Source organism: Oncorhynchus kisutch, linkage group LG3 (genome assembly GCF_002021735.2).
Source record: "Oncorhynchus kisutch isolate 150728-3 linkage group LG3, Okis_V2, whole genome shotgun sequence".
Classification (NCBI taxonomy): Eukaryota; Metazoa; Chordata; class Actinopteri; order Salmoniformes; family Salmonidae; genus Oncorhynchus; species Oncorhynchus kisutch.
The window spans coordinates 60926726-60952562 of NC_034176.2; the positions used below are offsets into that span (position 1 = coordinate 60926726).

The 25837-nt window shown below is 42.9% G+C and overlaps 1 protein-coding gene across 1 annotated transcript in view; it reads right to left on the minus strand.

Annotated features, from left to right (window-relative positions):
* Nucleotides 1–9251: 9251 nt before the first annotated feature.
* Nucleotides 9252–25837, minus strand: part of cdh16 (cadherin 16, KSP-cadherin) — a 31467-nt gene continuing 14881 nt past the window's right edge. Inside the window, exons 12-18 of the mRNA XM_020466277.2 lie at nucleotides 24357–24548; nucleotides 21753–21994; nucleotides 21521–21651; nucleotides 20568–20807; nucleotides 14332–14448; nucleotides 12796–12912; nucleotides 9252–12504 (exon numbers count right to left, since the gene is read on the minus strand). Of these exons, the coding sequence (XP_020321866.2) occupies nucleotides 12404–12504; nucleotides 12796–12912; nucleotides 14332–14448; nucleotides 20568–20807; nucleotides 21521–21651; nucleotides 21753–21994; nucleotides 24357–24548 (1140 nt within the window). The 3' untranslated portion in view covers nucleotides 9252–12403. The remainder of the gene's footprint in view (nucleotides 12505–12795; nucleotides 12913–14331; nucleotides 14449–20567; nucleotides 20808–21520; nucleotides 21652–21752; nucleotides 21995–24356; nucleotides 24549–25837) is intronic.

Here is a 25837-nt window from a genome sequence, read left to right on the forward strand (position 1 = left end):
AATTGTTTTGTAATGACTTGGTGCTGCCTATCTTGGCCAGGGCAATCTTGAAAAATAGATTTTTAATCTCAATGAGCCCTTCCTGGTTAAATAAATAAATAAATAAATATTGATCCAATTAGCGGGATCTCAGCCCAAAGAAGTTTTTAAGGAAAACAAAGTCAAGGTATTGGAGTGGCCATCACAAAGCCCTGACCTCAATCCTAAAGAAAATGTGTGGGCAGAACTGAAAAAGTGTGTGTGAGCAAGGAGGCCTACAGACCTGACTTAGTTATACCAGCGCTGTCAGGAGGAATGGGACAAAATTCACCCAACTTATTGTGGGAAGCTTGTGGAAGGCTACCTGAAACGTTTGACCCAAGTTAAACAATTTAAAGGCAATGCTACCAAATACTAATTAAGTGTATGTCAACTTCTGACCCACTGGGAATGTGATGAAAGAAATACAAGCTGAAATAAATCATTCTCTCTACTATTATTCTGACATTTCATATAATAAAGTGGTGATCCTAACTGACCCAAGACAGGGAATTTTCACTTGGACTAAATGTCAGGAATTGTGAAAAACTATGTTTAAATGTATTTGGTTAAGGTGTATGTAAACTTCCCACTTCAAAAGTTAATACATGTTACAACGATGTGTGTCTATAAGGCCATCTTAGTGCAGCTGCCAATATATTTAAGCACTTTACCCTACAGGTTCATGGACAATACTGTCTGAGATCACAGAACTGTAAAGGTGTTGGTAAAATTATGATTAGATGACTGAACAAATCATTTTAAATGGAACTGTAACTAAGTAAAACTTATAATCTGTTTTACTATATCTGATTAACAATATGAGTTCATAAGAAGGGATTGTGTGACACGGACAAGGAGTAATTAAAGTTAATGAACACCATTCCAACTAGGAAGAAACGAATGGGTTGGGGACTGTGTAAACACATAAGGTCGTTAACCTAGCGTTGAACCTACAGAAACTTAGCTCTGGGATTTTTAGATAAGACAGTGAGTGCATTCCTAGGTTTTCTGTTAATTAGAACTGTCAGCTCAGTGGTGATCGATAATGTTGAGGGGTCAAAAGTTACCTGGGAGCGTGTTAGTAAGTTAGAATGAACTTTTCACCTCACTTTGTCCCGGTCGAGAGGAGGGGATTCTGTTAAAGCAATGAAATGACGTCATGATCTGTATATAAACTGTTGCTCGTGGTTAAGTGTCAGCGCGCTCCGAGAATAAATTCTGTTACCTATTATTGAAAGACTGGTCTGCGTCTATTTTATGCAAATAAGAATCTTATAAATTCTCATAAAATAGATTAAGGGTTTTCAATTGATGAAAGCACATTGGCATAATTAAATTACAGTAACAAAAGGTGCCCGTATTCTAGGTTCGGTTTGCTCCTAGCAGAACTCGGCTAGGCGAAGCGAATGTCTGTGCCTCGCATACTCCCTTAAAAACATTAAAACATCGGCAATATTACTGTGTGTGCCTCCTGAGACGCTGTAGCAACAACATACCCAGTAAAACATCCTCAAAATAGACAGAATGGATCTTAGATCAATATAGAAATCTGAAATTAAGTTGGACATTGTAGCAAAGGAGGTCCTAGTCATGTAATTTTACATCTAACTGAAATGTTTGGTGCAGTATTAGTTGTCTCTCGGTGAATGACCACAAACACTAAATTGAAGAATCTCATCCATTGTTCCCACTCCTACTAAGAGTAGTACTGTTGGCCAATCACCGACGATGGGGGCGTAGACTTCGGCTACTGAACTCCAACGCATCAATAAAATATTTTGTGTGGGGGAACAGCCGTAAAAAAAAACTGCCGAATACCAAAACGAACAAAAACGTCACAAAATGTCATCATAATATATGCGCGAAATGTTTAGACTGGGAAGCATATGACAGGCTTTAAGAGTGCTTTGCGCTTTGCTGCCCCATCCTATTGGAACACTTTGCAGAAGGACTTAAAATTAGATCATTTTATTCTGATTGATGATTTTAAATCCTGAATTGGAGGACTACTGACTGCACATGTTTTAAAACCTGCTCTTTTAAGCTCTCTTATGCACTTGGCACTGTTTTAACTTCCATTAGTTGTTAAGTTGTATGTGTTGTTGTATCTATTGTGTCAATACATGTATGCTGCTCTCTTGGCTGGGGCTCACTTGAAAAAGAGATGGAAATCTCAATGTGACTAACATTTAAAACAAAGCACCTTTGTGGACTTGTGACACGACATTGGATACTCTAGGTGACATCTCGCTCGCTGTAATAGTTTTAGTTTGTGTAACCTTAAAGCGCTGTTTTGTCTCTGTTTTGATTTTGTTCTTGTCATTATTGGTCCATCTGCTCTTCAATTGTTTTAAAATCCTTCATTATAGTAATGTATAGTACATCCACCTCTGTCAACATCTGTCTGTGCGTGTGCTCATCCCTGTGTGTATCTTTGCATTTGGGCATAATGTTTTTGGATGTGCACAGACTGTGGCCCATAGGGCTCTGTGAAGGGAGAGCTTCTGTCAGGACCGGCGTAGCAGAGGAAAGGGAGAAAGATTTGAAGGAGATCTGAGCAGCGGCAGCCTTCACAACTGCCAGGCTCAACTTTTAATGGAGCTATCTGTGCTTCTGTTGTTACTGGGACAGAGCCATGAGATTAGAACCACTGATAGTCCCCTCACTGTGAGAGGTACTGTGAAGGTTGGTCTCTCAAATGAAAGATCCGTTGGAAAGAGGGTGAGGGGTTCGATGAGTTTATAGAGGGGGCTCGTGTAAATGGAAAAAGTGATTTCAAGATCTGCATTTGTCATTTCAAATGACGCTACTAGGTTCTCTCTCTCGCTCATATCCCAAAACAAACAGATGATTAAGGGAGAGTCTTCGCTGTCTGCTTTGCCTCTAATCTTCTTAAGTCGGTCAAAATGCTCTCTTCTCTGTTGGCTTCTTTGTTTTGATTTCAAATAGACCGACCTACTATAGCTCCCATTATGATTATATCAAGCAATATCATATTCATGTAGCCAGGCGTACTGTAGTTTGAAGTGTATACATTGATTGCATGCATAGTAAGGGGCTGATCAATATGAACCTTGAAGCCTTATGCCTGGTCTATCTTGAATATCCCTTGTAGTAGGAGTTGAAATATCATATAGACTGCCTGTGCCTTGTTCTGAGTGGAATTGCCCACACAGAGACAAAGCATCACATCCCACACAGCTCAAGGCTGCTTCTCCTTGTGATCATACACGTTGGCACTCCACTGGTGGGCACTACACACTCCACAGACTCAGACAGTGGGCGAATAGTGTGGGATACTACTGTGTCAGTGTGACTGTGGAGCAGCTTAGCTCAGGTGTTACTCTTCTACTATCACATACTGAACGAGTGAGCTGGAAGTGCTGGGAAGAGTGGGCGGCCATGTTGGATAAAATGAGCAACTTTTGCTCTTTTGTAGTGTGGCTGAGCTGAGTTGAGCCGTCAGTAAACCTTGAGAGGAGATGTGAGTGACTGTGGAGGCTGACTCTGTGTGTGACAGTGTACTGCAAAGGAGTATGTGTGGGAGTAGGAGAGCGGGGTTTGTGTAGACAGGTTGTGTAGGCAGCAAGTGACTGTTCAGGGTGTTTGTAGCGCTTGAAATCAATTTACGCGCTGTGTTTTGTTCTAGGCAATTATCGATGACGGTGACAAATTGGTCATTCGGGTCATGGTAGGCACTTACATGGGAATAATATGTAAAAAAATCAAATAAGAATGTAATTAACATGGTTATTCATAATTGGAAACAAGAAACATTATGAGTATTGTGGGACAATTCTAGTTTTTTTTCAGTGTTTTAAAAGAACAGCAGCAGGCCATGCAGAGTGCAGCATTTAATGAGTGATAGTGCACAGTCACATGTGTTGTGTTCCCACAGTGTGCTCTCATTATGATGAATTGCACTGACTGCTTTCCTTTCTAGTGTCCAAATCTCTGTCTGTTACTATGGGAGCAGGGAGGAATCTAAAATGGATTCTCTGTTTTACTGGGGATTGTCTCACTAAATTACAATTCTTTCTTGACAGACGCAACATTGAGTAGATGGCCAGACCAACGCACGCACATGCAATACGGGTCTGGATGCGGAGATCACTAAATTACAGACATACACATACTGCATGTTGTACTGTATGCGGTATGTGTTGGACATGCCGGCAAAAGCCAGCCATGCTGAGGTCCCTTCTCATGCTCCTGATTCTTTTCATAGCACCCATTCAGAGCATTGTTATGGCTTCCCAAAGAAAGCTGCTTAGCTCACAATGTCCCCATCCTAATGAGAGCCATGTGATTTAATGAAACCATTGTCCCTGAACAACCTTCCCTCTCTCCACAGTCCTCCACTCCTCTCCTCTTATCTCTCCACCTAGCTGTGAGTCACACGGGTAGGCCTACTTTCTTCCCTCCCTGCCATGTAATCACGCCGCTCTTTTGTGAAGTGAAAATGTCACAAAGGAGCGGCGTGATTTCAAAGAAATAATATGAATGATACTCTTCATGGCATTATGTAGTAGTTGACTGAGGAGAACAAATGCTTGTCATGGAATACAATTGAGGCATTATGGGATCTTCAGGAGGGTTACAATAATCAAACAACAAACCAAAACGCTCTCCATGTATTCATCCCACTTATTTCACTGGAAATAATTATGGATCACGATTGTCTGTAACCTTTTACCTATCACGACATTATATTGTATGTTGTGACATGTTGTTGTAGCCCATCACAGTGGCTTTTGCCATGCTCTACTATTCGTCTGAGTACAATAAGAAGTGCTAGACCAAAAGCTAAGCTAAGCTAATTGTATTAGCAAAGCAAAGCAGTAGCATTCTCACAGGGTGGCCAATACTGACTGCCTTAATGCAATTATTCAAAGGCCTATTCCATAGCCCATGCCTGGAACACTACTTTGATAGGGAAGATGCAGAGCCCATTATCTGCTATATGAATTTAAATGTCTGTGCCTCTCTGTGAATCATCCTGTACTACGTCACAAGTCACAAGGCTTCAAGGTCCAAATGAATTAAGAGCACCATCCACATCTCGTCCACCGCATCGCCATCCCGCAGAAAGCATGAGTGACGCACAGACCTGGTCCAACCTGTTGCTTACTTACAGCAACAAACCTCCAAATTGGTTATTTTTCATACAAAAAGAGTGAAAAGAAATCAGACGGACTCAGACATAAAGTTCGTACAAGCTGTTCCTAAGTGTTCTTCAGCGGTCTAACGGGCAGTAATGTACTTCACTCTTTTCAAAGGACTTCCTGCTCCTTCTCTGTTGCTTGGCAAATAATGCCTAAAGTGGGTCTGGAGACTGGAGAGTGCCTTTTCTTTAGCTGCCTACTTATACACCTCTGTGCTTTGATGAAGTGATGACCTTGCTCTACTGTAGCACAATGCAAATGTCAGATGCAATGTTACGTGAACAGGCACCGTGGAAATGACTGTAAAATCATTCTGAAATACAAATTCATCATTTGGAGTGTACATATTCTTGTAGTATACATTCTTATGCATGTCGTTTTCTTCAGAAGTGGTGATAGCAATGGTTTTAGGCTACTGTTTGATATTGTTGTGTGAGGGCAGGACAGCGACCCGGTTTCTGGAATAAACCCCTCCTGTGCCAGTGCCAGCCCCCTTAGGCAGAATCCGTTTCTGTTACTAAATTGGACCTTATTGGAGCCAAACCATGCCTTTCTGTTTCTGGGAAGGCTATGATGTCATGAGGAGCAGCTGGGGACAGCTGGATATGTTGGATATAGTTCCATGCAGCACAACAACAGTTAGGCTACCAGAGAGCAGAGGCAGCCAGCTGGAGCATGAGGTTCACTGTCATGCAATTCAATACCTCAGTAACTTTTTCAATGTTTCCTGTCACTGAGTGTTTACAAGTTAATCTGGAAAGACCTTGAATAGCCAGGGCTTTTCATAGGTAAGACACTAATAGGCATAAGAAGAGGATAAATTATAACTAGGTGTTAATATAGTCAGCGAATCCAATCATGTTGTAATCAAAATGCTAAATTCAGACACCCTGTTTCTTGATTTCATGTTTCTTGTTTTGAATTTGATTCAAATGAGACTAATAAAACGCAGACACATTTGAAGGAGAGTAGTTATTTTCTGCAGACGTATTCTGTGTGTCGCAGAGCAGACCCTAATCACAACCCCAAAATTGTCCCTTTCCCAAACCCACGGGAGATAGAAATACTCGATATGATTAAATATCCATCAGATCAGGGAAATTATAGGTTTCCTGGTAGAGAGAGAAAGGCTTTTCACATTCTGTCTTCTAACCTTCAGTCGACTTCTGTAATCTTGCCCGTTGTAAACAGGCCGGTGCAGTGGAGGTAGGTGGAGAGGGGCTAAGTGGCCAAAGCTCTATTAAATTAATCAAGGCAGCGGCCCTCTCTTTCTGAGAGATTAAGTGGGTTTATAAATAGGTGGTGGCGGCGATGGTAAATTCCTTCCAAGTGTGTAACTTTCTATCTGCCCAGAGTTTTGTCCGAATTGGCAGTGGTGAGAGCAGCTAATTTTCACGCTGCTGCCAAGGCTGGCATGGCATCATTTTAAGGTCATTCACTTCCTGCTCTTACCAACTGAACAGGGCAACAGATAGACAGTAAAAGTGGGTCCCCCACTCACGGCAGAGGTCAAATCCCAGCAGAGGTACCCCAGGGATTCCCTAACGAAACATTCAGTATGGCAGCTTTTAATCTGTCTCAGGAACACTTGTTAGGTTCTATAATGGTACTGTGATGTCAAACTCTCCCAGTGCTTGACTTGGACTAAAATAGGTTCCGGGACTCATTTTGGTTTACGGTACTGTTTATATTTAGGTGCAGGAGCTCCACAATACCTTTGAGATAATATTCTATAAGAGGAACAGGAGTTCAAGCAGTAGAACATTTGAGGTGCCGGTACTCACCTCTGGTGAGCTCCTGCCCAAGTTGAGCACTGAACTTTCCTACATGCTGCTGAAATACAAATGACCCCCATTACAGTTGAGCACATTATCATGTTTGACCAAAGTCAAATTGCTCACTGAGAGAATTCAAAATATACTTTTTAAAATGGGGGGGGACATATCACAATGTTAAGTGACCCAGCAATGGAAACAGTACAGAATGCAAGCAAAGTCGCAAAGCATCCATATGTGGTGCATTACCTCTCATTTTCCTTGAGCCAGTTGGCGTTGACAAGTCAAAAAACGTCTCCTTCGGCCTCCTGGGTGGTGCAGTGGTCTAAGGCACTGCATCGCAGTGCTAGCTGTGCCACCAGAGACTCTGGGTTTGAGCCCAGGCTCTGTCGCAGCCGGCCGCGACTGGGAGGTCCATGGGGCGACGCACAATTGGCCTAACGTCGCCCGGGTTAGGGAGGCTTTGGCCGGTAGGGATATCCTTGTCTCATCGCGTACTAGCGACTCCTGTGGCACGCTGACCAGGTCGCTAGGGGCACGGCGTTTCCTCCGACACATTAGTGAAGCTGGCTTCCGGGTTGGATGCACGCTGTGTTAAGAAGCAGTGCGGCTTGGTTGGGTTGTGTTTCAGAGGACGCATGACTCTCGACCTTCGTCTCTCCCGAGCCCGTATGGGAGTTGTAGCGATGAGACAAGATAGTAACTACTAAAAAATGTATTGGATACTATGAAATTGGGGCGAAAAAAGGGGGTAACATTTTTTTTTAATGAAAAAAACGTTGTTTTTTTTTTAACATCTCCTTCATACATGTCCCTGTCCCATAGCCAGCTGAACCACTCTGGTCCACAGAGACGCAGAATATGGGCACAGAGAGGCTAATAATAGAGCAACAGTCCCTCACAGCCATACTAATGCTTGACCCTATGTCAAAAGCAGGCTTGTTGGGCCTCTTCTACAGGGCTTTTGCGGTTATTCTGATTCCGAAGTATGTAAGCATATGCTGTTTTTAGCTGGGTCACGTGTGTATTCGTTCCAGTGTAATTCCCATGTGTATGATTCCATGCACATGTACTACTGTTGGCTACTATTAGAAGACAACATGAAGGAGCATCTTGCCTACCTGTTCTATATATGGTACACTGGCTTGAAATGTTATTTTCAAAAGTCTTAGTGCTTTCCTGTTGTTGTTGTTATTGTGTTTTTCCTAGTACAGCCTAGTACCCCTGTGGAGCATTGTGGAACACGGCTGAGCAGAGTGCCTGTGAACTCCTTTCTGCTTTGATACACCACAGCCCATTAACCCTGCTTGGGAGATTATATCGCTAACCCATCTGCTGACCTGCACACAGATGTATACATTAATAGCTATTGTCTCAGTGTCCACATAAACCAGATGCATGACAGGGAATAATGTGGCTGTTGGTCTTTGTTTTAAGGGCCGCCAACGGAGCTTGGGCCAATTGCTCCAAGGGAAAATGCACCATTAGAAAACCATAATGCATCGACTTGGCTAAACATCTTTCCTTTTTTAGTATACAATTATGTTGGTTGCCGCTGGGCGTCATTCAGTGGACCTTGAGCATTGGGCTATTTATGGCATCCCCCGGGTCTATTTATAGCCCAGCACCCTTGTCAGGTCATCAAGTTCACCTATGCGATTGTCATCATCCTGTAAATTGGAGGCACCTTGCTAAATGGGATTAAGACTGCTCTCTGGATAATCCGGGCTGTTCTCTTACATGTATAACCATTTTGAGGGGGTTATTATAGATCCACAGGGGATGGAATGATTAAAGGCCCAGTGCATTCAAAAATGTGATTTCCTGTGTTTTATATACATTTCCACACTATAGGGTTGGAATAATACTGTGAATTAGTGAAAATTATGATAATGCCATTTTAGAGGTTTCTAGAGCTTAGAGGTTTAAAGACCACCTGAAATTTCAGCCTGTTTTGGTGGGTTAATTAGTTAATAGACCAATAAGAATGAGAATTCTGAACCTCTCTGCCAAATGTAAGTAATTTTCAGTTATCCCCTCCCCACTCAGACCACTCCAACAGTCCTAGCAAAAGTCTTGCTTGAGAAATTGCTCTACTAAGAAGCTATTTTTGTTATTTTATACCATTTTATTACATACAGGGTATTAAACCTGGGATTACTTTAACAATATATCAACCTCGGTGTGGTTAAGCCTTCTAAAAAGCATTGTGAATGAACAGTAGGCTTCTCTTTTCAATAGTTTTATTACAATGTGAAATGTAATCAGTGGAATGATATGGTGCAAAGAATAGATTAAATTTGGCATCGTGCATTTTAATTACAAGGTTTAAAATCAACATTAAACAGGAAAAACATACTGATTCTTACAAATCATTACATGTCAATATTTGAAATAGATAAAATAGCTACATGCTAAAATAACTAAATGTAACATCCCTATAATGCATAGCAGTATGAAGCAATCTTAATTCATGATAATATTGTAATTGCGAGTATTGTGTGTGTCACAAAATATGACAGATACTATAACTAAAACGCAACAAATGTCTCATAAATGCTGTAGATGAGCAATGCCAAAAGTCTACAACTTGGGTGGTTTTGAATTGCGGTGGCATTTAAAACCATCAAAAACACTTTCAAATGACGAATAGTTACATTTCAAACATGTTTTTGTCTATGATAAAATATAATACAAGCCATTTATACTGCCTTTATGTTTATGCATTTTTGAAAATATTTAGGGTTAGCAAATTGCCTTGTCCCAGTTGTGACCCAGTAGAGTTGTAGTCGGTGTCATATATTGAGAGTTCAGCCAGGTTTTTAGAACGGACGCAATGTTGGTTTCAAGTTTCCAGTTTTCTTAGTCGTATGTACGGGATACTCATGTTATACATAATATACATTGTCCAACAAAATACTTGTTGGCACCTTTATTCACAATATTTTGGTGATATTTTAGTTACGAGAGCGTCTCCGACAATTCCCTATGAAATGACCCACCCCTCATGACAAAGTACAACTGAATTACTACACAAAACCTATTTGTAGAGTCTTGTAGGGAGTGTGTAGTGAATGTGTAGATTATGCATTACTCAAGATACACAAGTAGAGTTTTGTAGTATTCAGTAGGAAAACAGTAGTGTTTCCAGTAGTAATCAGGTATACATTTTTACTACTTGATGTTGATAAATAAGTAGTCAAAACATTACAGCTTTACTACACAGGCGTGTCTATAGCAATCAAGTGGAGTTTTCACTACTTGATGTTGGCAGTGGATAAGTATCACAACACTACAGCCAGACTACCCCGGTTTTTCTTGACCGCAAAAGAAGACAAAACAGGAAGTCGTAGCGACTGTTTTTGACCATCCCAAATGTAATCATCTTCCATCCTTCGTAATCCAGTCTTTCATAGCTGTTATGCCGGCACCATCTTTTATATTTTATGAAAACTTTCATGTCGTTGTTTAGCCATTTATATTGCTTTTTACTACATCAAAAAGATTGCTAGCCAAAACGGTATTAGCCGTTAGCCATTGTCATAGAGATGTATTGAGTTTAGCCTAGTTGTTTGCTAGCCACATTGAAATGTAGATATGTAGCCTCTGTTTTTTTCATGCTAGTTAATTAGTATGTGTGTTTGTATGCAAATGTTGGGTATGTTCATATCAGTATACTTAGCCATTCTACTTACCTCTTTTGACATAAGAAGACTAGAGACCATTGTTGGTAAGATTAACATTGTTTATCAAATGTTTTTCTGTGTTGTCTTATGTGACCTCTGTTAGCTGATGATTGATAATGGCTAATAATTGGTTGTCTCTTCTGCTTGTCTGTATTTTCTAAAAGGTTACGTGGTGGAGAAATGTTGCTGCAACAGAAAACAGGATCTAAAGATAGTTAAGTCAAAGCTGAATGAAGACAAGGCCTCAAATGGATTAACATAAAAGTGTAAATGTGTCATTTAATATGTCATTAATTTAATACAAATACAAAATGTATATAATTGTTTGATGATATAACTACATTTAGAAACTGTTATGTAGTTACACAGTAGTCATTAAGGAAGAATTATGTAGTGATTTGAGTAGGAAATATGTTGTGTTCACCAGTCATAAAACGTCCCAATTTATCACTCATTACTACTTGAATTATTACATAAATCAGTACTGGTTTACTACATATCTCAATAGCAATCAAGTAGTAAAATCAGTAGATTTTGTGTAGTAATTCAGTAGTACTTTTTCATGAGGGGTCTGTAAACATGCAAAACAGAGCAGCAATTTTCACAGACGTTTTTAATTATCAGCATTCTGAATAATGTGTATCCAAGTCTTTACTATGTTGTGGTGTCAACAAATTGCATTTTTCCGCTTTCGCTGGACATCTTCATAGGTTTTTAAAAACGATCAGAAATAAACATTACATTGTGGAAGCGTTGATTATCACTTAGCAATGGCTATGGAGCAAAAAGTGTGTCTCTCAGCGCGTTCAGACAGAAATGACATTGGCCAAACTCTCGCTATATACAGTATACTGTATGGCTCTGGTTGTTGTGACATGTTTTGGGGGATTTAGAGATATCTATCTATTATTTTGAATGCTAGAAAGTAAACAAAAGTATTAAACATACTGTAAAGATCTATAAAAAGAGTAGGCTATACTAATATAATGTTTCCCTCAGTTTTATATCATTGGTGTTACCGCCTCGAAAATCATTCATTACGTAAGGGATAATCAACGAGAGGCATGCGTTCTATGCAAAATAATGAGCAACTTGGAAGGTGTGTTCCCACGACACGCAAGCGTATTTCCCTCTAGTGAGCATTCCCTCCAGTGGCAAACTGTTAATGGGGGAGTGGTCTATTAAATACAATTACAAGCTAATCATACCCTTTTAGTATATCATACATTTAAGGATTCCATTGATCATTTGATGTGTCTAAATCCGAAGTCTTGCATGGTGTTGCTCTATTTAAATTAAGGAAAATTACATTGTGAGCAGAATTATTACTCATATCACTTTAGTAAGTGATCTTTAAAGGGTTAATGACCTTAGATACTTAGTATACTTGGCCTCCATTTCAGAAAATCCTAATTTACCTAAAATGTATCATTGATGTTATCGTGATTGGTGTTACTACTCCTACTGGTGGTACAATGTTATCATAATGGTGAAAATGATTTAAAGTCATTAAGCTGCTATTAGTTGATTTATACTGGGAAGATGTACCCAAATACATTTACTATAAATAAAAAAAATCTAGAAAATTAAGCGAATTTTTTCCCAAATGCACTGCCCAAATACCACCGCAATATAAGAACTACCCACTAGGTAAATACTATGCACAGTACTGAATAAACATTCTCACTATGTCATTGCTCTACTATCATGGCCCTGTCCATATGGGCAAAGTCGGAGACATATGCAGGCAGTACCCTCACAGTGAGATCCTCAGGGGTTCTCTCTCCTGGTTGGTTTTGCTCGGCGGTTTGGGGTTCTGGTAGGACAGCCTCACAAACACAACGATTAGAATGATTCCTGGGATAAATAAGAAAGATAAAATTAGGCCCAACATACTAAAATATCCCATGACTAACTCAAATGTAAGATCCTGAAAAAGATCCTAAGTGAACTCAGATCATCATGACACAAAATTACACAAAGGTCCATTTTGCTTATACTTCAGGCTCGGTTTCTGTACAAGCACTTTGTAACAACTGCTGATGTAAAACACGCTTTAGAAATACATTTGATTGATTGATTGACTTGGCTATTTTAACTTGGTAGCTTAATTAAAGGTGTTCAGTCTACAATCCAACAGCAGCTTACCTATGACCCCCAAGGTTCCCAGTAGGATGCCGACGGTGGACTGGACAGTTGGCATGCCTTGCAGCTGCTTAGCGGCGGTCCTGCAGTTTCCTCTCACATTGCATGGGCACACCGTCACTGTGATTTAAGACACAGTCAACGCAACTCACAAAGGGGACATATTCAGCACTCGTAAACACATTACAGATACCCCAAGCAGACCACGATGACAGGGAGAGAACATCTCCATGCCCCTGAGGCCTCAGGGTTTTACTAAATCAGTTCCGTGTGCTGTAGAGGGGGATCACTAGGCAGAGACCAGGCTGCGACAGGGGGAGAAGATGCACCTGCGGCACATCCTGTCATGAGACCGAGTCAGTCTGAACACAATGTCTCAGGATGACCAGTACTCTATTCCAACATGCTGCCATTCATCAGGGAAACAAATCTACAGGGATTATTTTATTTAACTAGGCAAGTCAGTTAAGAACAAATTCTTATTTTCAATGATGGCCTAGGAATAGTGGGTTAACTGCCTTGATCAGGGGCAGAACGACAGATTTTTACCTTGTCAGCTCGGGATTCGATCTTGCAACCTTTCAGTTACTAGTCCAACGCTCTAACCACTAGTCTACCCTGCCACCCCAGAGCAGATGCTGTCAACCAGATTGAGTTGTGGAGATATTCTGAGGGGTGGGAGGGCCAGGAGAAAACACATGAACACAGACCCAGCATACTGTATGCCCAACCCACTCCTATTTGTTTTCAGAGAAAGGACAGACATTAATTACAGAGTAATTACAGCTGCAACATCCCAGTGTGAAAGGAATGCCCAGAAGTGACATTGATTGTAAACACTGCATGTTTCTTTTGATAGTTCAATTGTCCATCGACATGACTGTAATAACAGCACAGCTACCAGAGCGAACAATGGTGGTGCTGACAGAACTGTATATTCTACTGAAAGGAATGGATGACAAATAATGGCCATCCTATTATTGTGACTAAATCAAAGTTACAGTTGTAATGCATGAGAAATTATACGTGTCACATTTTGTAAACATGTCCGCGTAGAGCAATATATTCTGCTTCAACACATACAGTTGAAGTCAGAAGTTTACATACACTCGAAGTCATTAAAACTTGTTTTTCCACCAATCCTATAGAACATTTGTGGGCAGAACTGAAAAGGTGTGTGCGAGCAAGGAGGCCTACAAACCTGACACAGTTACACCAGCTCTGTCAGGAGGAATGGGCCAAGGAAGCTTGTGGAAGGCTACCCGAAACGTTTGACCCAAGTTTAACAACTTAAAGGCAATGCTACCAAATATTAATTGAGGGTATGTAAACTTCTGACCCACTGGGAATGTGATGAAAGAAATAAAAGCTGAAAGAAATAATTCTCTACCATTATTCTGACATTTCACATTCTTAACTGACCTAAAACAGGGAATGTTTACTAGGATTAAATGTCAGTAATTGTGAAAAACTGAGTTGAAATATATTTGGCTAAGGTGTATGTAAACTTTCTACTTCAACTGTATCAATATGTGTCACCTGGCAGGTTGATGAAGGTGCTCCTGGGAGGAGAGCTGCTGTCAGAGATGGTGAAGGGGACCGTGTAGACCTCAGGAGACAGGTATGGGATGTTCAGGGACAGGTTGGTATGGGTGTCTGAGGAAAGACAGATATTACATTGGTAGCCTATGGTAAACCTTTATGACAAAGGTCTATTGGGCTCCATAACTTTGACATTTTCTGTACGTATTCTTGGTCAAATTAAACAATTGTTCACATAACCTTTCCAAGAATCATACACTATATATACAAAAGTATGTGGACACCGCTTCAAATTAGTGGATTCTGCAATTTCAGCCACACCCGTTGCTGACTGGTGTAAATTTTTTTAGCACACAGCCATGCAATCTCCATACACAAACGTTAGCAGTAGAATGGCCTTCCTGAAGAGCTCAGTGACTTTCAATGTGGCACTGTTATAGGATGCAACCTTTCCAACAAGACAGTTCATCAAATTTCTTCCCTGCTAGATCTCCCCAGGTCAAATGTAAGTGCTGTTATTGTGAAGTGGAAACGTCTAGGAGCAACAACAGCTCAGCTGCGATGTGGTAGGCCACACAAGCTCACAGAATGGGACCGCCGAGTACTGTAGCGCATAACGCGTACAAATTGTCTGTCCTCTGTAGAGGGGGTATCACCAGGCAGACTGGGCTGAGACCAGGCTGCGACAGGGGGAAAGGGTGCACCTGCGGCCCATCCTACCCTGAGACTGAGTCAGTCTGAACACAATGTCTCAGGATGACAAGTACTCTATTCCAACATGCTGAAAAACATCAGGGAACATGCTGCCAAACATCAAGGAAACAAATCTACAGGGATCTATGAGATGTCCTTTTCCATTTACAGAGCAGATGCTGTCAACCAAATTGAGTTGTGAAGATATTCTGAGGGGTGGGAGGGCAAGGAGAAAACACATTAACACAGACTCAGCATATGCCCAATCCACTCCTATTTGTTTTCAGAGAAAGGACATTAATTACAGAGTAATAACAGCTGCAACATCCCAGCGTGAAAGGAAAGGACAGAAGGGACATTGATTGTAAACACTGCATGTTTCTTTTGATAGTTCAATTGTCCATCGACATGACTGTAATAACAGCACAGCTACCAGAGCGAACAATGGTGGTGCTGACAGAAATGTATATTCTACTGAAAGGAATGGATGACAAATAATGGCCATTTATTATTGTGTCCTCGGTTGCAATACTCACTCCCGTGTTCCAAATTGCCTCTGGAAGCAACGTCAGCACAAGAACTGTTTGTCTGGAGCTTCATGAAATGGGTTTCCATCGTTCTCTGGAGTGATGAATCACGCTTCACCATCTGGCAGTACGACGGAAGAATCTGGGTTTGGCGGATGGCAGGAAAATGCTACCTGCCCCAATGCATAGTGCCAACTGTACAGTTTGGTGGAGGAGGAATAATGGTCTGAGGCTATTTTTCATGGTTCGGGCTATTTCCCCCAGTGAAGGGAAATCTTAATGCTACAGCATACAATGACAATCTAGACAATTCTGTGCTTCCAACTTTGTGGCAACAGTTTGGGGAAGGCCCTTTCCTGTTTCAAGATGACAATGCACAAAGCGAGGTCCATACAGAAACGGTTTGTCGAGATTGGTGTGGAAGAGCTTGACTGGCCTGCACAGAGCCCTGATCTCAACCCCATCAAACACCTTTGGGATGAATTGGAACACCGACTGCGAGCCAGGCCTAATCGCCCTACATCAGTGCTCACGAATGCTCTTGTGGCAGAATGGAAGCTTGTCCTCGCAGGAATGTTCCAACATCTAGTGGAAAGCCTCCCAATAAAACTGGAGGCTGTTATAGCAGCAAAGGGGGGACCAACTCCATATTAATGCCCATGATTTTGGAATGAGATGTTTGACGAGCAGGTGTCCACATACTTTTGGTCATGCAGTGTACTTTTAAGACCAATTTAACTGACGGTACACAGAAACTTTTGTCCATTTTGGCTAGCGTCTAAAAGCAAAGTAAACATCAGAGGGAAATTCCAAAATCTCCAAAGCCTGTGCAAGAATGAAAAACATTACCTCAAATATATTTTTAAACATCTGCTTGTACTCAGTAAAGAGTCTGGGATACAGGCCAATTCATTGGTAATGCCATCCACAGCTAAATATACAGTAAATACCCATGGCTGACTGATTAACTAGGTTTTGGTGAACATACTGGCATGATCAACAGCCCACATCAACATTATTCCGATAGAGGAAAGACATACTGTATATGTGAGGGACCCTGTCACTTGTGTCTGGTAGACCCTCTGTGACGCAAAACAAACACACTGGCCAAGGGGTGAAGAAGGTTGGTTCTAGTGCAAATGTACTGATACTTTATCTAATCTATGAATGAATCCAAAATACAGCGATGTATAACAGAGGGTCTACTATCAGACTGTTAGCTGTTATCCGGGGGTCCAAAAGCCCCTGGCTGGCCTCTGACACTGCTCCCCTTCATGTGCCTCCGTTCTGAAAGAGATGGAGAGACTGTGACGCACCTCTGGACCAACACAGGAGGACATTCTTATCTTCTTCTATCTTCTACTATTATCACTACAGTTGCTGTACCAGGCGGTGATACAGCCCGACAGGATGCTCTCGATTGTGCACCTGTAAAAGTTTGTGAGTGTTTTTGTGACAAGTCAAATTTCTTCAGCCTCCTGAGGTTGAAGAGGCGCCTTCTTCACCGCGATGTCTGTGTGGGTGGACCACTTCAGTTTGTCCGTGATGTGTACGCCGAGGAACTTAAAACTTTCCACCTTCTCCACTACTGTCCCACAGATGTGGATAGGGGGGTGCTCCCTCTGCTGTTTCCTGAAGTCCCCGATCATCTCCTTTGTTTTGTTGATGTTGAGTGTGAGGTTGTTTTCCTGACACCACACTCCAAGGGCCCTCACCTCCTCCCTGTAGGCCGTCTCGTCATTGTTGGTAATCAAGCCTACCACTGTAGTGTTGTCTGCAAACTTGATCAATTGAGTTGGAGGCATGCATGGCCACACAGTCATGGGTGAACAGGGAGTACAGGAGAGGGCTGAGAATGCACCCTTGTGGGGCCCCGGTGTTGAGGATCAGCGGGGTGGAGATGTTGTTTCCTACCCTCACCACTTGGGGGCGGCCCGTCAGAAAGTCAAGGACCCAGTTGCACAGGGCAGGGTCGAGTCCCAGGGTCTCGGGCTTAATGACGAGTTTGGAGGGTACTATGGTGTTAAATGCTGAGCTGTAGTCGATGAACAGAATTCTTACATAGGTATTCCTTTTGTCCAGATGGGTTAGGGCAGTGTGCAGTGTGATTGTGATTGCGTCATCTGTGGACCCATTGGGGTGGTAAGCAAATTGGAGTGGGTCTAGGGTGCCAGGTAGGGTGGAGGTGATATGATCCTTGATTAGTCTCTCAAAGCACTTCATGATGACGGAAGTGAGTGCTACGGGGCGATAGTCATTTAGCTCAGTTACCTTAGCTTTCTTGGGAACAGGAACAATGGTGGCCCTCTTGAAGCATGTGGAAACAGCAGACTGGGATAGGGATTGATTGAATATGTTCGTAAACACACCAGCCAACTGGTCTGCACATGCTCTGAAGACGCGGCTAGGGATGCCGTCTGGGCCAGCAGCCTTGCGAGGGTTAACACATTTAAATGTTTTACTCACGTTGGCTGCGGTGAAGGAGAGTCCACAGGTTTTGGTAGCGGGTCGTGTCGGTAGCACTGTATTGTCCTCAAAGCAAGCGAAGAAGTTGTATAGTTTGTCTGGGAGCAACGGGGCTGGTTTTCTTTTTGTAGTCTGTGATTGACTGTAGACCCTGCCACATTCCTCTCGTGTCTGAGCCGTTGAATTGCGACTACTTTGTCTCTATACTGACGCTTAGCGTGTTTGATTGCCTTGGGGAGGGAATTACTACAATGTTTGTATTCTGTCATGTTTACGGCCTCCTTGCCCTGGTTAAAAGCAATGGTTCGCGCTTTCAGTTTTGCGCGAATGCTGCCATCAATCCACAGTTTCTGGTTGGGGAAGGTTTTAATAGTCGCGGTTGGTACAACATCACTGATGCACTTGCTAAGAAACTCGCTCACCGAATCAGCGTATACATCAATGTTGTTGTTCAACGCTGTCCGGGAATATATCCCCAGTCCACGTGATCGAAGCAATCTTGAAGCGTGGAATCAGATTGGTCGGACCAGCGTTGAACAGACCTGAGCACGGGCGTTTCCTTTTTTAGTTTCTGTCTATAGGCTGGGAGCAACAAAATGGAGTCGTAGTCAGATTTGCAGAAAGGAGAGCGAGGGACCTTGAGAGAATGCCAAAAGTGTGCAAAGCTGTTATCAAGGCAAAGGGTGGCTACTTTGAAGAATCTCAAATATAAAATATATTTTGATTTGTTTGACACCTTTTTGGTTGCTACATGATTCCATATGTGTTATTTCAAAGTGTTTGATGTCTTCACTATTATTCTGCCATGTAGAAAATAGTAAAAATAAAGAAAAACCCTTGAATGAGTAGGTGTGTCCAAACTTTTGACTGGTACTGTATGTAAATGTGATATAAACTTCTTTTTTATATATACATTTGCAAATATTTCTAAAAACCTGTTGCTTTGTCATTATGGGGTATTTTGTGTAGATTGATGAGGGGGGAAAAACGATTTAATACATTTTTGAATAAGGCTGTAACATAACAAAATGTGGAAAAAGTCAAGGGGTCTGAATACTTTCCGAATGCACTGGTATATCATCTTGTTAGGTAAGGCTGCAACCGACAGGCGTCAGTGACATAAACAGTAGAGGAGCCCTTGGTCTGCCGCATCCTCAATGGTTCTTATTGTGACTTTTCTTTGATGTCATTGACAGGAATAGTGTATGTGAGAGTTTAAAAAATATATATACCTGCTTTTATCACAGCCCAGGAATAATGGAAAATATAGAGGTAAATCATTGCTGTATCTATTTATGACTAATTAGAATTGACTGACTGTCTGTTCTGTGGTGGACAGGAACAGTGGAATCTACTGGTACCCTCTCAGGACAAGCACAGCGCAGCAGACTATGTGAGCTTCTCAAAGACAGAGGCTGCGTCACACCTCCGTCACTCTCTCCAGCCTCTCCAGTTGTCAGGGAGGAGGGCTAAGAGCCACAAAGGTGAGGTAAATAGGTGCGCCACGGCACGTCTGCAGCAGGTGTTATTAGGGACAAGTCTTGCAGCTGCTGGGTGCTGCTGGGAAAAATACACTTTTAGCCTCTTAGCCTTTCAGCCTGGCGGGCCCCAGCTGTGACATCACACAAATTAAAAGGGAAATATAATTATAGCCAGCCTTCCGCAGCTTCCAATAATAACGCGTCAGAGAAAAATGGCGAGAGAGAAAAACTAAAGAGAAAAGGTTGTCACGGTGATACAATAGAGAGACTATGTCAGCACAGCCGAGTCGACACGTCTGATTAATGTATGTCAGCCTGACACATTACAGACAGTCACAGCGACAGGAAGATGGCCATTAGGTGATTTAGAGACATTGCCTAGTCAGAGCGCCTCAGAAGAAAGGATGGGGGCAATTTACTTCCACTGTCAGTCAGTGTCTCAGTGCCACTCACTCTAATCCTCTACACGTGTCTGTGGATCAACAGGTGGTCTGAATGGATCCCTGAATTACATCCTATTCACCGTTCATCACACTGTAGCAAAACACCCCAGATTGTTCTCTTTCCAATGTTATTGCATGTACATGCTTTCTATTTTGAAAACCATTTTATCGTCAATGACGTTACCCTATACACGGGTAACCACAGTGAGAGTGTCAGGTCTAACGTCACCGTGACGACTCAAATAGAATAAGTGGCCTAATTTGGTACTTTCATTTAGCTGTCTGGTAGTGGTTCTTACACAGACATGACTCAACCAATCCAATACCTCGATCTGGATTGATCCTGCAGAGAGGTTAATGTTTCCTGGGTCCTGCATCCTACAGCATGGTGCGAGCCTACAATGTCATAGCGTTGGGTCACCATGTCGCTACTACAGTGACCACACCTACAGTATTGTCATGGTAATATACACAACAATTTCCACTGCTGGACTGGTTACTAAAATATCTGATGGTATAAGAGGCTGGTTTGAGCGTGTGTTGATCTTTCTGTTTGTCAAGATAAAATACAAAATGTGTTAGTGAAAAAACAGAAGATAGTTTATCTGGATGATGAGGCAGACCATTAATGGGGGTGAGTTTCCAGTTGCCGCGCACAGTGGCGTCACTGCGGAGGGAGAAGTTGAGCCTGCCACCGTGCTGGGGACCATCACTGTCCCGGGATGCCAGCACCAAGGCCTGGTCCTCCCAGCGTGGGGTACATAGGTACTTCCAGGAGTAGTCTCCCACCAACACCGGACTGTTGTCATTCACATCCAGGATATGGACTGTGACCAGTGTTGAAGCTGACAGAGAAGAGTTCCCTGGGAGGCAAATAGTACAGTTTTAATAAACATTAGTACCCACTGAATCATTGGTAACAACAGTCCTCGTGTTGTACCGTATTGGGTGCTGCTGGCCTGGCTTTGACAAGCACAGAGGACATTAAAAGCATATTTTAAAATGTTTCTGATACCTGTACACTTCGATCCAACCAACATAATACATGATCTCCTCCACCAATTAACGCCACTGCCCTCTCTAACCTCTATAGGTGTGGATTCAAGATGTGAGTCAGAGCCCCCATTCGGTGGGTTATGGACCAGTCTGAATAGATTTTTCACTAGATGTGATAAGTGCATTGCGAGGGATAAGGGCAGCGGGTAATTGGAGAGGTGCCGTGTGCAGCTCTCAGACCCTGCAAGTCTGTCTTCTGTTCTGAGTCGTGCTTAACTAGTGTGGGGGAGGATTGGATTGGAGTTTTCTATACAACATACACCCCCTCCTCACTTCCCACTCTACACCCACCAGCTAGCTAGCTACACACTGGCTGTCACTTCGCATGACTCACTCCCTGCTTATTACATTGACAGTGAATACTGTGTGGTCTTGAATTCTCAATGTAAGTATTGCTTTAGCCTTGCATTATTACATTTGAAACCCTCTGGGGCAAACACAAGGTCGAGGTTTAAGTTGCCCTGGACCCTCTGTCTGGAAAGATATAGAAGTAGACATTATTCTCAGAAAACCATCTTACGTCCATCTTCAGCCATGACCTCCATGGTGTAGGTGCTGTTTTCTTCTCTGTCCAAGGCCTGGACAGTCTTCAGCTCACCTGAGTACTTCCCAATGGAGAAATACCTCTTTGTGTCTCCTCTGAGCGAGTATCTGGACAAAAACAAAACGGGGTGGGATAACACGATGATCCATGCCTTTAAACTGTGAATTAATGTTTATTTTTATATTATTTCCGATGAACGATGTTTCACCTGATTGGGTGTGAGTCTGGGTCATATCCACGAATAGTGGCAATAACCCGTCCCGGCTCCTCCCCCTCTCTGACGGTGACCTCGTAGTGGCTCTGGGACAGGATGGGGCCCTCGTTGATATCGTCCACATAGATGGAGACGGTTGCCGTGGACGCTGGGCCATACCTCCCTCGTACCAGGGCCACTGGGTTTTGAGCACTAAGGACCAGGATGTACTCGCTCTCCCGCTCAAAGTCCAGCACCTGCATGCATACAGGTTGCCATGGAAATGCTGCTCATATGGAAGGGCATGCACTTACATACATGTAGTGTTCGAATAGTTGTGAAACATGGGAACATAGTGTTCTACAGTGCAAGAATGAACACCAGGAAAATAATAATGGGAGGGATTTACTAACATTTCCCAGTAAATAGCAGACATAATCTAAAGAGCATAAAAGCAGACAGTGAATGTGTTGTGAATGTGCCATTTCAGCACTCCATGAGACGCACAGGCTGCTCATTTAGACTGAGCAACATATCGAACTGCCCCCTCCAACAGAGGCATGGGATTGTATTACGCTCATGGAGCAAACACAGGAGGTCAGAAAGAGCCTGTTTATATCTGCTGGGAATCGACGTGTTCCACAGATTTACAGGCTGAACCTACTGGAAAGGAGAGGGTTGTGGAACACTGCACAGTGACTCTAAACAAGGCCTCTATAATACCGTCACCTGCATATTACCGTCAGACAAGCTGATTTACCGGCAGAGAGGAGTTTTATTTCCACTGTAAAACAAACTGGAATGACAGGCGGCCATTTGATTCACGTGTCACTTGACATGAATCCTGCCTGTGACAGAGAATCCCGTTAGTGGACAGCCGTTGCTATGCTTACTCTGTGAGTTCCCAGCCCGTGGTTGTATCCCCTGTGTTGTCTACGTTCGGGTGAAATGAAGTGATTGCTGTTGCTAATAACATGTCGCCTGGCCCAAATAGCTACCTCTGTTGCTAGAGAGAAAACACAGATGTTGTTCAGTGTTGGAGTGACTAATGGTGTTGACTGGAAGTGAAGTGCAGGTTTGTATCAGGCAACAACCAGAAGAATCCAACCACCCCTCAGCTGCTGTTGCTGGCCTTAAGTTGCTGTGTGGAGGGCGGCCCACTAGGTTAAATGGGGACACTTGAAGCATGAGAGTCTCCAGCTCAATGGGTTTAAAAAGAAGGAGACGATTACTTGTGATCCCCTCTTTCATAGCAAGATCATAATAAGATCAAAGCATTGGTCCAGTGAGTGGGTGTGTGTGTGCGTGTGTGCGTGTATGGTATGTATGTGTGTGTGTTCATTTGTAATCTCTATTCTTCCCCCTGAAAATGATTGAATCAGCTATGTGCACCTGCCACCCAGCTCAAGGCCGACTGACCACACACTTTCTTTACGCCATCCTCTCTCATTCACTATTCATGACGGCAGGTACTGCATGTATGCGCGTAGGAGACATTGCAACGGAACACATGCTTGACATGGGTCTGGTAAAAGGCCTGGAGTTTTCCCTGATTCGGTCACATGGATTAGCACGATATACCCAACCTCAGACACATCCGCCTACAGCACAGCAGGAGCTGAATATTCTCATTGCTATTATCCTCACGCTCTCACAACAACTGTTGCACAGCACCAGAGAGACAGATTAGCTAGTGTTCAGTTAGCGGTGCCTTGCCTATGTGGTTTATAGTGAGTAAACTGTAATTGCTTTCTACAGACTAATGGCACTGTGTAATTATTCCATTAGACTTTGTGCAAGCTGCTGTTATTGAGACAACGGGACTACCCTCTGGGTTGTCTCAGTCCCGCCACAAGATCACATATTAGTGAGCATGCTCTGATGTGCTAACAAGCTATTTTACCATGAGCTACAGTAGGCCTATGTCAGAGCCTTATACAGCATATCATTACTGTATGGTAGGGTTCATCAGAGACAATGTAAAGGGGATGTTCTCTAGTCCTGTATTAGTTTAGACAATACCGGAGGCAACACCTGTTTTACCTCTGCGGAATATAGGTAACATTCCTCTACTCCCACAGAGAGGTAGAAGGTAGTTGCCCTGCTTCCAGAGAATGGGGACACAAACGATGACAAACACTCCCTCTTTGTCTCCAAAGCCCTCCTGTCCAGGCCAGGGGAGATAGCTGGGGCAGGGCTGGGAGGGTGGAGGGGATTACAGGAGACCAGGGACGAGCCAGAGACACCCCAGGGATGGGCTCAGATTATTTTGGGATAAACTATTGTTTTTGTCATGGCTTATTTTTGGGACACGTGTCATTGAAATACCCATGTGTGTGTGTGTGTGTGTGTGTGTGTGTGTGTGTGTGTGTGTGTGTGTGTGTGTGTGTGTGTGTGTGTGTGAAGATTCAATATGCATGTATCTTTTCCTTATGGTTACTTAACGAAATGCATAATTATTAGAGTCAATATTGCATATTTCTATGAAGATATTATTATCATGTTAAGATCATGTTAAAATGCATCCTATTCATCGACGTCTAGGGCTCTTTGGGTTGTGTCTTATTTGTGAATGAACAAGAGAGAATAGAGACTGTTGAATGAAGGAGATTGCCGTACCTTGGAGAGGATGAGTGAAACTTCATTGGTCTGCTTGTCTGTGACCAGCATGAACACCTCCTCCTCGTTGCCAGACTCCAGCCTGTAATTCACCTGCCAGCTGTCTCCTCCCCTCTCATCAGCATCCCACGCTGACACTGCCGTTACCGTGGCTCCCAAAGGAGCATCCTCTGCCAGGTGGAAGGGGCCGTACTAAGAGAGAAGGGGAGAAGGGAGAGAGAAAGGTGAGAGGAGAAAGGGAGCGAGGAGGGGGGATGGGGAGACAGGGAGAAGGAAAAGATAATGAAGCATGGGCTACTATATCTGCATAGCTTTCTTTTGGGCTCCCGAGTGGTGCAATGGTCTAAGGCACTGCATCTCAGTGCTAGAGGCGTCACTACAGATGCTGGTTCGATTCCAGGCTGTATCATAACCGGCCGTGATTGGGAGTCCCATAGGACGGTGCCCAGTGTAGGCTGTCATTGTAAATAAGAATTTGTTCTTAACTGACTTGCCTAGTTAAATAAAGGTAAAATAAAAAATAAAACAATTATCTCTGGGGTTTTAGGCTGGGTATTTGTAAAGCACTGTGTGACAACTATTGAAAAGGACTTTATAAAATAAATGTGATTGATTTTTAAAAATTTATTATTTAGTATTATATTGATTTAGCTTGGAATTTGCACTTTTAGGACGACTCTATTGGTTCCGTTGTTCCAGGCTAACTAGCTAATTATATCAAGTGCATTTCAAATATTTGAACATATTTGACATAATCTAGGTTATGTATTTGACCCAGGTCTGGTGTGTGTATGCAGGCATGTCCCCTGTGGCCCTGTGTTGTTGACCTTCATTCACACACCTCCTATCTCTCTGCTTGGGAGTCCTTTAATCAGCCACTCACTGTGGCCCTCCACTGAAATGGCTGTGTCTCTGATCTGCCTGCCCGGGCTAGAGGGTCGCTGATACCATGGGTCTCACCACTCACCTGCCAGCTCCCTACAAACCCGATCACATGTTGCTGGAAAAAGCAGGGGCACTCTGGCGTGACCCACTCAAGACCTTTTTCCACCTCTGTGTGTGTGTGTGTGTGTGTGTGTGTGTGTGTGTGTGTGTGTGTGTGTGTGTGTGTGTGTGTGTGTGTGTGTGTGTGTGTGTGTGTGTGTGTGTGTGTGTGTGTGTGTGTGTGTGTGTGTGTGTGTGTGTGTGTGTGCCTGTGTGCGTGTGTGCGTGCGTGCGTGTGTGTGCCAGAGTGAGAGAATATGAGCCTGGGGCTGGCATCGACTCAAAAAATGATCGACAGCATTGTTGAGGTGCATAGAGAATCCATAATGAGAATGGCTGTAAATCTTTTGGCATGGATTGAACCCAATGAGGAACAAACTGGATGACACTGGAATAACTCTAGAATATGAATATGTCTCCTGTATCTTAACAGTACCTTCTCTCACTCCGAGAGCATCTAAACATAACAAGCACAGTTAGGGTTTACATTGACTTAG